General features: G+C 52.6%; 1 protein-coding gene across 1 annotated transcript in view; it reads left to right on the top strand.

The window, feature by feature from the left end:
* Window positions 1-307: 307 nt before the first annotated feature.
* The window catches only part of Bmf (Bcl2 modifying factor), a 20,418-nt gene continuing 8,989 nt past the window's right edge, over window positions 308-11,736 (top strand). The window contains exons 1-4 of the mRNA XM_021193079.2: window positions 308-448; window positions 818-947; window positions 2,978-3,274; window positions 4,728-4,891. Of these exons, the coding sequence (XP_021048738.1) occupies window positions 326-448; window positions 818-947; window positions 2,978-3,274; window positions 4,728-4,891 (714 nt within the window). The 5' untranslated portion in view covers window positions 308-325. The remainder of the gene's footprint in view (window positions 449-817; window positions 948-2,977; window positions 3,275-4,727; window positions 4,892-11,736) is intronic.

Below are 11,736 nucleotides of genomic sequence, written 5' to 3'. Positions count from 1 at the left end.
CGCAATAACTCAGCCCATTTCCAAGTAGACAAAAGTCACTTAGGCGTCTTGTCCCCCCCCCCTACCTAGTGGAGAACCTAGGGACTCTCTGTCGTTTCTGGGGCTTGCATTAGGAACCGAATCCTCACCCTCTACAGCGCTCCAATTGCGCTTCTGGCGGAGGTCAGAAATGCGCCCGGCCCCTTATAATGTTTCCAAGGGAAGGTTCGTACATTGGTGACTGTCCCTGGCAGCTGCCCAGCTTGAGACTTGGACCTCCACTTGCCATTGGTCAGTGGTTGGTGTGACGCAAGGAGGGGGCGGGGCCTCATCAGCTGTTTGCGGGATGCCCGGAGCGGGCGTATTTTGGAAACAATACCGCGCGGTGTGCCGTGGCCTCCTCCCGCGCCAGCTCGCGCCCGCAGCAGTCGCTGCCGCAGCCCGCGCCACCGCCTCCCACCGCAGCCGGGTGAGCACCCGGGCGGCCGGGGGCTAGGCGGAGTTCGATCGTACCTCCTCCGGGAAGTGGGGAGCGGAGTCGCGCAGCGCGTGGGGGCCCGGGGAAGGGTTTGGATTGCGGGCATCTGGGGTGACCACGGGGCGTTGGGATGCAGGGATGTGGGAACGAGGTGCAGAGCACAAATTTGTGGTTGCTTCTCCAAGAGGGGCTTTCGGGAAGCATTTGGAATTCGGAGTTGAAAGTAGGTGAGCAAATGATCCTGGGGTCCACTGCCAAGCTCCCGGACGCTCTGGCCTCCGGGTGTAACTGTGGGGTGGGGCCGTAAGTTGTGATGCATTTTGCCTCCCTGCGGAGTCTGAAGGCTCCTCTTCTTAACAGCTGGAGTTTGCCCCCTCCTTCCCAATCGAGTGTGGGCGCCAAGCCCCCCGAGTGTTCTTCATCCTGGACCCTGGCGCAGAGCCCTGGCATCACGACTCGGAGGCTGAGACGCTGTCCTGGAGTCACCCAGGTGTGTGTGCGTGTGTGTATGTGCATACGCGTGTGTCCTAAGATCTTAGCCTCTATTGAGTTTAAGGTAACTGGCTAGTGCTAACTCCTAAAAGGAGGAGTTTATATTGAGCATCCTAGTTGGAGCGCCGAAGTTCTGCGATGGCTCCAGCGGACTTTAAGCCCTTTGCTAGGAATGAAGCACTGTGCTCTTAGGAAGTGCCCTCTTCCGACCAGTCTGGACATTAGCACTTTAGCGCAGGGAAGCTGAGGGTCTCCACTCTTCCCCAGTTTACTTTTGACTTTGCCCAAAGCCCCTCCGAGGTTCACACTAACTGGAGAGCCACCTGCAGTTCTTGTGCAAGGTGGGGGGGGGTCTCTGCGTTTTCAGAGCCACACCCTCTGGCTGCACCTCCCCCACTGTCCAGTCTAGGCAAGGGTTGAACTTTGGGGCTTTGCTGGGAGGGGGAGGGGAGTGATAGGCTTCAAAAGAAACACCAAGACAATGATTCCTGCTTGTGATTGGCTCTGGAGAGTCCCTACTTTGGTTGGGATAGCCACACTGCAAAGAAGAGGTTGAAGGACAGAAGAAGCTCTGCTAGGTGACATCCCTTGGTCCTTTCATCTGGAAACTTTACGCTGGAGTTACTCCTTTCCTATCGGAACAATAGCAGGCATGGCGTCATTCTCCAGGGAAGAGGGCACAGGACTCCGGATAGCTCAGGGATGGGATGGGGTAAGACTTGGGGTTTGAAGCAAGAACCTCACAGAGCTTGCATTTGGGAAAGTAAGGTATCTGAACTTAACTGATATTTCTTTAAAGACTTAACCCCACAAACTACTTGGCTTGTCTTTCAAAGGCAATAAAGTGGGGATCAGAACTCCCTGGAATCCCCAGCAGTTTGACGATGACAAAATTTGTCCTTGCATCTCCTTAACCATTCAGGTGCTTGTCGATGCTTCTGGTTGCCCCAGGGGCCCTAACTGAGGCGAGGTCAGCATGGAAGTTCAAGCTGCCCGGTGACTCCAAGTGCAGAATTTCATGAGCTGTCAGGTGGAGCGAGAGGAACTTAACACTAAGAAACAGCCCCACTGTGTAGGCAGGGAGAGAGCGCGCAGCAGGAGGGCTGAATTTCACTTCCTTCTGCAAGGCACTTTGCACCTATCTCAGGTTCAGCTCTGGCAGGAATGGGGAGGCTGAGGGGCTAAGAATTGGAAGTCACAGAGATTAGCGAGTAGAGTTAACTGGACACTGCTAGAGGCTGATTCAACCCTCCAGATTAACCTGTGGTGAGCAGACAACTTTGCTCCTCTAGGCGGGAGCTAAGCCAGCTGGCCAGCTGGAGTGACTAAGTTACGTCCCCTGTTCCAGGACACATTCACCACACCACAGAGCCTGTTTGTTGTGTTGTGCAAGGAGGGGGTGGAGATGTGCAGCAGGGTGGGGCTTAGCACGTTAGGAGGGAACCTGGCTGCTCTACAATTGCTGGCTCTTGTTTTTGCTGCTAAGCCTGGAGTTCAGACTTAGCCGAGAGCCTGGAGGTTCCTCCTTAGGAAGTGTGTGTGTGTGTGTGTGTGTGTGTGTGTGTGTGTGTGCGCGCGCGCGCGCGTGCGTGCACTTTGTATAGTCAGTAAGTGTTCCCTGGGCCTCCACAGCCACTTACAGAGGCTAGTCTTGCTTCTTTGTCCTCAGGTACCCCGGTGGTAGCACCTGATCCTACCCCTGCTGTTGCTCACAAATCCTCAGTGTCAAACTTTGTCACCAGCCTAGATCAGAGGAGGTGGGGGTGGGGGTTGGGGGGAGGGTGGCTCTGGTGGGTACAGAGAAGAGGCATGGAGGGGCCCTGACCATAGAGGCCACATTTTGGGGGTGAATGTCACCCTTGGTGGTGTTTTATTACCAGGGTTGTGTATCATCAGAAGTTGGCTTGGCTCCCTCACATAAGAAGAGCTGGGGTGGGGGGTGAGTGGGGGGAAGGAAGGAGGGGAGGGGAATCCTAGGTCTGGCCTCAGTAGGACAGCAGCCCAGATATTTCCATTGTTCTCTGACAGGAGAGATGGAGCCACCTCAGTGTGTGGAGGAGCTAGAAGATGATGTGTTCCAGCCAGAGGATGGGGAGCCAGGGACACAGCCTGGGGGCTTGCTCTCTGCTGACCTGTTTGCCCAGAGCCAGCTGGACTGTCCCCTCAGTCGGCTCCAGCTCTTCCCTCTCACCCACTGCTGTGGTCCAGGACTCCGGCCCATAAGCCAGGAAGACAAGGCCACTCAGACCCTCAGCCCAGCTTCCCCAAGCCAGGGTGTCATGCTGCCTTGTGGGGTGACAGAGGAACCCCAGAGACTCTTTTACGGTGAGTGCTCTTAACTTTAGAGATTGGGGGAAAGAGGGGACTCTCCCTCCCTAAACCTGCTCTGTACTATTTCCTTCCTCAAACGGAACAGCCAGGGCTATCTATTCAAGAGCCTTCCTCACCTGAGCTTGGGCCCCCAATAGAGCAAACTGCCTTGTTCTTTCTGTTCTTCTTGGAGGGGTTTCTTGGTCCCTGCAATCTCCTTTCACATCCTATGTCTTTTCAGTGGCTCTACCCTTTGGCCCCAGTGCTGACTTGCTTTTCTGGAGGTGGAGGGGAGTTTTAAACCATGTGTCACCGTTACCACTCAGCCAGTTCTTATACGGAAGATTCCCAAAGACAGAAGGTGGCTTCGAGTTGCCATTTGGGACTTTCTGTGCTGGGAAGGGGAACTGGGGAAAGAGGTTGGGCCTATCTGGGCTCAGTGCCAGGAGAGGGGTTGTTACCAAGGCTAAATCAGACAAGACCCCTTCATTTGTGGGCTTAAAGGGTTTGTTTTATGAGAAATATGCCCTCCTCTGGCAAAAGGGCAGGATTAGACACTCGGTCTGTTTTCTTCTTTTAGCACACTGGCCTGTGGAGGGAGGGGAAAGGCTCAGAGGTCATCCTGCTGTGTCTGCGGGAGCAGACTGAGGAGCCCGCTGCACTTAATCGCAGAGGGAGCTGCCCATAGGGCACTTCTGGAAAAGTAGTTCTGGCGGGAGTCTGAGACGCTGGATGAGGCCTGCCTCGGGCTGGAAGAGGGAGGAGGCAGGAGGTGGCAGGCGCCCCCAGCGGCCGTCCTGGTGCCAGCACTCGGCGAGCCGACTTGGCTGCTCTGTGGGCCTCAGGAGTTTTCTCATCCGCTCTGCTGCTGCTGCTCTGATCTTTGAGTGATGAGCCCAGCTTTCCCTAACTGGACTAGAAAAACGAAGGCACTTTTGGGTTTTTGTTTGTTTTGCTTTTCCCTGTCCGCTTTGCACAACCCAGGAACTCTGGAGAGTTAACCCCAGAGAAGAGCTTCGGCCTACTGCTACACGAGTAATATGTTTAGGTCAACTACAGGCTGATAAATGCCAGAAGATTGGCATGGTCGTCACACACGTTAGCACCCTGCGCTCTGCCATGGCGCTGACGGGACAGTGCTGAGGAGAAGGCAGGGTCTGTATTCTTTTCTGTTTTCCCAGCAGAAGTGTGTGTGCATGTGTGCGCGTGTATATGTGTGTGCACGCACGCGCTCATGTGTACTAAATATTCAGCTACTCCTAAGCTACACCCTCAGCCCTTGTACCAACGTTTATAGTCTTGGGCAGCTGTCCAAGGCTGGCGGGATGCCCTGGTAAAGGCAGGCTGCTTCCTCTTACTTCTGTCCTGAGCTTTACCAGTAACTCCAGGTCTTGGCCAGAAAGGGCTGACATGGAGAAGATGGGCTAAGGGGAGAAAAGGCTGAGCTGTGGATTCTCTGTCTTTGCAGGCAATGCTGGCTACCGGCTTCCTCTCCCTGCCAGTTTCCCGGCAGGCTCATCCCTTGGGGAGCAGCCCCCTGAAGGACAGTACCTTCAGCACCGAGCCGAGGTGCAGATCGCCAGAAAGCTCCAGTGTATTGCAGACCAGTTCCATCGGCTTCATACGCAACAAGTAGGCCCAAGGGTTGGGCCGGGGGTTTGAGGCTGTTGAGTCTGGGAAGCCGGGGCCAGGGGTTACTAGACCTCTGGGTGTGTTTCAGAGTTGTGGTCTTGGCTACTGTCAGTTAAGGATGGACCCGGGTAGCAGTTAGATGAGTCCTCCTGTCCCTGAGAGCTCCAGCTACCTACTCAGCTTCACAAGAGGTGGAAGATGCTGCCATCACTCCCTGCCAATGGGATGGCTTCCTGCAGTCTGGTTTGACAAACTCTCCGGACCCAAGTGGAGGGCTTGCCTCTTGCAGAATGCAGCAGTGAAACTGAGCAGTTGGGGGTGTGCCTGGCCGAGGAACAGTGGGAAACCAGTAATCAGTCCTGAGATGGGGCCTGAGTGGGGGAAAGTGGTAGAACCGGTTGAAACCTGACACTTTCCAGCTGGGGAGCCAGCCCTCACTGTCTGTGTCTGGGAACCCAGGCACAGGACTCTGGAGATTGTACCTCGGAGTCTCCCCAGACCCGCGGACGGCGGGGCGCAGTGCCTGGTGCTTGGCCGGCAGCCTGGCACCAGCCCCGCCTGGGCGGAGCATCGCGTGTCAGCCGAGCATGGCAGAGTCCATCAACAAAGGCGGCGGCTGGCAGACTCGTGCTGGAGCCCGTTGTGCCATGGATGGGAGGTTGTCCTGCTTGACAGCCCAGCCACCGGCTGTGCCGGGCCCCCAGGTGCTTAACCCTTCCCAGGCAGGCTGGCTTTCTGAATGGCTGCCAAGGCAGGGGCGGGGTCTGCGGCTGGATCCTTGCTGGTACAGATGCTACCTGGCAAAGCCACAAGGCAGGGGAATGAACACAATCTCTACCTGTGGGACTGTGTTCTTATCCTTGCAGCGCGCGCGCGCGTGCGTGCGTGCGTGTGTGTGTGTGTGTGTGTGTGTGTGTGTTTAGATCACAGGAACAAGTAACTGCCGGGGCTGGGCATAACCACAGATTAGATAGGCAATTTCAGATGACTCAGATAACCAGAATAGCTATTGGTAACTTTGACTTGAGAGACTCACCATTGCGGGCAGGAGAGGGTGGAGCCGACCCTGAGTTTTCTGAAAACAGGCCTCAGGCTCTTATTGGCTTACTATGCTCTTTGAGAGGGGTTGGGGTGCCACGGCTATTTCTGATGGGTTTTCCTGGTCCTTAGGTGATTTGGAGAGCGGTTGGCTCTGTGCTTGGTTATAAGGCTGCCTGGCTAATTGCTGTGGCCCAGCCACGGTCCCCATTCCTTCTGTGATTATATTGTCCAAGTGTGGCTTAGCAAGTCCCTCCCAGTCCATGTTTGGACGCCTTGTGATTCTTTCCTGCACGTTTAACCCACCTTGGTTGTATTCCATGGCTCAGCCCAGCTCACTCATGGTGTCTGGTCCTGACACTGACGAGGATGGGACAACACAGTGGCTATAGTGGTCTAGCCTCATCTAGAGCACGTCTGAAGGCTTGCTTTCTTCATTCACAGTCATCTGGCGTCTCTCAGCAGCTGTGTCCCAGGATAGCCCCCCTGTCCATTAGTGAGCTCTGGCATGCTGGAGACCAGGCTAGAGGCTTCCTCACAGCTGGACTTAGTTTCAGGAGAAGGCCCTGTCCTGGGTTCTCCCTACTCTTCACTGACTGATTAATTCTCCTAGTTAGGGCTGCTAATTTGAGTGCACAGGTCAGTTCTAGATATGGTGCTATTGTCTCATCCAGAGTGCCCCCAAGAGGTGGGAAGGAGAATTGCATGAGAATCTGAGTGTTGGCTGCCCCTTTGTCCTTGTAATAGACCTCAGTTGTTGTTATTTTCTCCTTTTCCTGCACAGTGAGATCTGGGACATTACAATGATGTAGAAAGGCATGCTGGCATATTGAGTGTATCAGTCCTGGCCGCAGGCCAACAGGTGTCAAACTGCCCTGGGTGTTAGTTTATGTTGGCCATATTCCGTGTGCCTACCTCTAGGCCATTTGTTTTTCTCATATATTTCCTGAGGAGTGTGGTTAAGTGGAAGACTTAAACTGGCTCCCTAGGTTGCTGGTTCAGAATGGCTCCCCTAGAGTCACAGACAAGAATTTATAGGCAGAAATCAGTCAGGCACTCATCACGTCTAGTTCCTCAGGCATCTCAAGCAGGTGGTGATGTGAGTGGAAGTGAAAAGTTCTCTCCCTCCTCCTCTCTCTCTGTCCCTCCCTCCTTCCATCTCTCCTCCAGCTCCTCTCCTCCCTTCCCTCCCTCCCTCCCTCCCTTCCCTCCCTCCCTCCCTCCCTCCCTTCTTTCCTTCCTTCCCTTTGGGGGTGGGGATAGGTACAACAGGGTCTTGCTATATAACTCAAACTGGATTTAGCCTCCCCGAGTTCTGGGATTACAGGCCTGCACCACCGTGCCCAGTTTAAGGGAAAGCCTTTTCAAGCTTGCATGTGTATCCACCTCTCTGCAGGGTCAGGGGGAGGCTCTGTCCTTCCTCTTGGCTGGCAGGCTGCTGCAGGGATGTCTGATACCTCAGTGACATTGACGTTCCAATGACAGTGATGGGTTCTGAGAGGGTGACCCCTTCAGTTTCTCTGCGGAGGAGGGAGGATCAGATTCAGTTCCTGACAAACTCACAGCTGCCCTGGTCAGGATGTCTGAGCCTCTGTGCCTCTCTGTTCAATGTGAGTGGCCCCTCCAGCCAGTGCAGGCCTAGGGAGAGTCAGAAACTTGTTTCCTTCCCTATGGAAAAGTCCGCTGTGGCTAAGTGTGATGGGATATTTTCAGACTGTGTTGAGAAGCTCAAAGAGAGTAGCTGTTGTGGGCCATTGAGAAAGTGAGCAAGAGGGTTATAGTTCTTTATGGTGGACTTTTTTTTTTTCTCACTTGGAATGGAGACCAAGAATGTCTCCATTCATTAAAAACAGATTTAGAAATTCTCTAAATAGTAATTAGACATTTTGGAAATGAGAGGACATGTTCCGCCCTTTGTTTGACACCATCTTCATCTTCATTTATAATATCAAAGGAAGGATGGTGGACTTTCAAACAGCAGATCTGGGAAGAATGTCTTGCCACTTACATGAGCTCTGTTTGTGAGCAAATCATTTTACTGATCCAGCCTCAGGTTCCAGTGCTAACCTGGCAGGCTTGCTGTGAAAGGCCTTTGGGAATTGTAATACAGAGCACTATTGGCCTGGGCTTGTAGCTCAGGTGGGAATTAGACGCTTGCCCAGCATCCTGGAGACCCTGGCTTTGATGGCCAGAACTGCAAAAAACAAAACCAAGAACTGCAGTAGCTTGGAGCATTGAACACATGTTACTAGCAAGGAAGGAAGGAAGGAAGGAAGGAAGGAAGGAAGGAAGGAAGGAAGGAAGGAAGGAAGGAAGGAAAAGAAGGAAGTAAGTTCAAGGACTGCCTAGGCACTTAATAAGACTCTGTCTCAAAAAGTAAGCAAGGATGTATAGATCAGTGGTAGGAAGTTTGCCTAGTGTGTGCACACATACATGATGAATTGGGGATTTTGCTTGGACCTGACTTGGTAATTCCTGGGGAGCTCTTTTGGAAGCTGTATCCAGATTGGTTCATTGCCTAGCAGCTCCTCCACCCAACATCCTAGATCTTTTATTCTGGGAGTCCCTGACTGCTTCCTGATCCTAGGATGCTCTCCATGTTGGTCGGTAGTTCTCTGGAGCAGAGACCATGGCTGATGAGGCCACTTTGGCTCTAGAGAGAACAGCCTGGTGCAGGAGCCCCAGAGGTTTGTCCTCGAGTGAGAGGTTCCCCCTGGGAAGCCATCTTCTGTCCCAGGAGTAGGAGGTCTATGCAGGACAACGCAAGGAAGAGGGGACCTGGGGGAGGGGTCTCTGTAAGCTCAGGGTTCGTGAGAGTCTGCACTCAGGCTTGGGGGCCCTGTGTTTGCTCTGTGGCTGGCTCTGTTTATATCACTCGCTATATTTAGCTTCTGAGTCATCAGTGCGGCAGACTGGAGGCCGAGTTCCCCACACAATCTGCACCTGATTGCTCTTTCTTCCAAGAGAAGGCCTTCTAGTTCCGGGCAGTTCATCCCTCTCTGCCCACCAAGGCGGGCCATGGGGATGGGAGTTATAGCTTTGGTGTGTTTTCAGGGTTGGGGGAGGTGGGAAGACAGGATTGGAGGAAGCACAAAGAAGAATAAAGAAAAGTGGCTGTTTTGCCTTTTGATCCATGCCTGGCAAGCCAAGAGGGCACATTCCATGACCAAAGCAAGAACAGTCTCCTGTGTGCTTCGAGAAAGGTTCCAGCCTTCACCCTTGCCCAGTCTGCCTTGTCCTGCAGACTGACCCCACAGAGAAAAAGAACAGCCAGCTGCCAAGCCTGGGGGTTCATTCTCCATAGCAGTATAGTCTTGCAACAGGCCCACCCCTCCTTCTCTCCTCCCTCTCTGAGACACTTCCCTCCAGAGCTCTTCAGAACTTGCCCAGTGGTCTCAGCCCGGAAGCTGGCCTGAGACATGGAAACTGAAACGCCCTGAGGGAGTTGGGTAAGGTGTCCGGAGTTTCTACTTCCTGGTTATGGAGGCAAAGACCGAAGAATGGCAGTGCAGTGTTCCACGGCACTGTCTCCTGCCTTGCCACTTGACCCCCAGTGGCCAGATCCAGTGACTTCCAGTTGTGTCAGAGGAGGCCCTGTCACCTCCAGCCAAAAAGTGGCAGTTCTAGGCCATCCTTCCTTCCTTGGAGGAGTGATGGCCTTTGCCTTGGCAGCACTCGGATCCTGTTAGTACTGTTGCCTGTGCTGAACAAACCCTTGGAAAGTGTCCCTTTCCTTTTTTGCTTTGCTATGTTGCTAATCACAGAGTGTCTGGGCAGCAACTCACTGGGTCCCTGGATGACCCTCTGGGTGTCAGACCCCAAGTTAGTTTGAAAGCCTTGAAACCTGAGCTGCCTCTGACTACTGGGACCAGTCTCAAAATAGGAAGGCTGGTCCATTCCAAAGACTACATGAGTCTATGCAGGAGGTGCTGCTTGCTGGGGACAGGGGCAGGCATGTGAGCAGAATGTGTCCGCTGCTTACTGTTGCCACCCAGGCCCAGGGACAAATGTATAGTTTCTCATGTGATGAACAGAGTGGCCTTGAATGTCCAGTCCCATTGTTCCTATTCCATAGAAAACAGGCTCACAGACGCAAAGCAGCATGCCCAAGTTACTCTGTAAGTGGTGAACTCATGGCTGTGAGGACTCTGATTCTAAAACGATGACCTTTCTACCTCCCCATCCCTGTGTCTGGGCAAACACGTGCCCAAAGGCAAGGATATGATGATGGACCTGCCATTGTCCACCCTAACCAATCTGACTAATACTTAATCCTGGGCTCTTAATCTCTTCTTCGTTAGATTGTGAAATGACTGAGAACCAGGTTATATCTGAACCGCCTTTGTGTCCTATAACTTTTTTTTTTAGCTTCCTGGGCTCCATAGAACCTCAGTGGCTTCAGCAAAAAGCATCTTCCCAAGCTCTGGAGAGTGGACTTTCCCTAAGGTTGCGTTATCACTGTCCCCGCTCTCAGCCACAGGCTCTTTCCTTCAGCCTTGGCCTGGGTAGTTTTACAGTGTGATGGGAGACTGAGAGGGGCAGTGTGCAGATCCCTCTGCAGCAATTCTGTGGACCGTGCAGTTCTGTATTTTGAAGTAAATGAAGTGGTTTCAAACCATGCTCTAAGGTCCCAATTTCAGACCAGTCTTTAGTTCTATTTGATCTTTGGTTAGCTCTTCCTCTAAAAGGTTTTTTTCTTTCTTTCTTTTTCTTTCGAGACAGGGTTTCTCTGTGTAGCCCTGACTGTCCTGGAACTCACTTTGTAGACCAGGCTGGCTTCGAACTCAGAAATCCACCTGCCTCTGCCTCCCAAATGCTGAGATTAAAGGCATGCGCCGCCAAGCCCGGCTCTTTTTTTTTTTTTTTTTGTGGTCCACATCATCCTTTCTGAATAGTTAACAATCTGGAAACAATGCCTTTAAGTGTACTAGGAGAGCAGTTGTCTTTGCAAAGGTAATACTGTTTGTATCATGTGAGTAAACACTACATTTTTTTCCAAGACAGGGTTTCTCTGTATAGCTCTGGCTGTCCTGGAACTAGCTCTGTAGAGTAGACTGGCCCTGTGCTCAGTGATCTGCCTGCCTCTGCCTCTTGAGTGCGGGGACTAAAGGTGTGTGCCACCACGCCCGACTGACCCTGTCTAGGATCTGAGAGACCGCTCAGAGGTAGACTGCTTACATGCCTAGCATGCCCAAGGCCCTAGGTACGATCCCTAGTACTGTAAATAAATAAACAAGTTTTTTTTTTTGTTTTTCAAGACAGGGTTTCTCTGTGTAGCTCTGGTTGTCCTGGAACTCACTTTGTAGACCAGGCTGGCCTCGAACTCAGAAATTTGCCTGCCTCTGCCTCCCAAGTGCTGGGATTAAAGGCGTGCACCACCACATAAACAAGTTTCCTATATCAACCTGTATAGGTGTTTTGCCTGGAGGTAATGTCTATACAGCAGGTGGGTGCAGCTACCTGCTGCCCTCACAGGACAGAAGAGGGCAGCAGCTCCACTGGAGCTGGTTATGAGCCGTCATGCAAGCGCTGGGAATTGAACCCAGGTCCTCTATAAGAATAGCAAGTGCTATTAACATCTCCAGGGTTCCCTTCCTTCCTCCCTCCTTCCCCTCCTTCCTTCATTTTTAAAAAGAATAGCTTGGGATCCAGAAGTCAGGGTCAGGGACTTGAGTGACTCATCAAACTTGCTTAGGATTTATTTGGTGTGAGATATATATATATATATATATATATATATATAGCTGTATCTGTCTTCAGACACACCAGAAGAGGGCATCAGATTCCATTACAGATGGTTGTGAGCC

Source organism: Mus pahari, chromosome 3, assembly GCF_900095145.1.
Source record: "Mus pahari chromosome 3, PAHARI_EIJ_v1.1, whole genome shotgun sequence".
Taxonomy (NCBI): Eukaryota; Metazoa; Chordata; class Mammalia; order Rodentia; family Muridae; genus Mus; species Mus pahari.
This window is presented reverse-complemented; position numbering and strand designations above follow the sequence as displayed.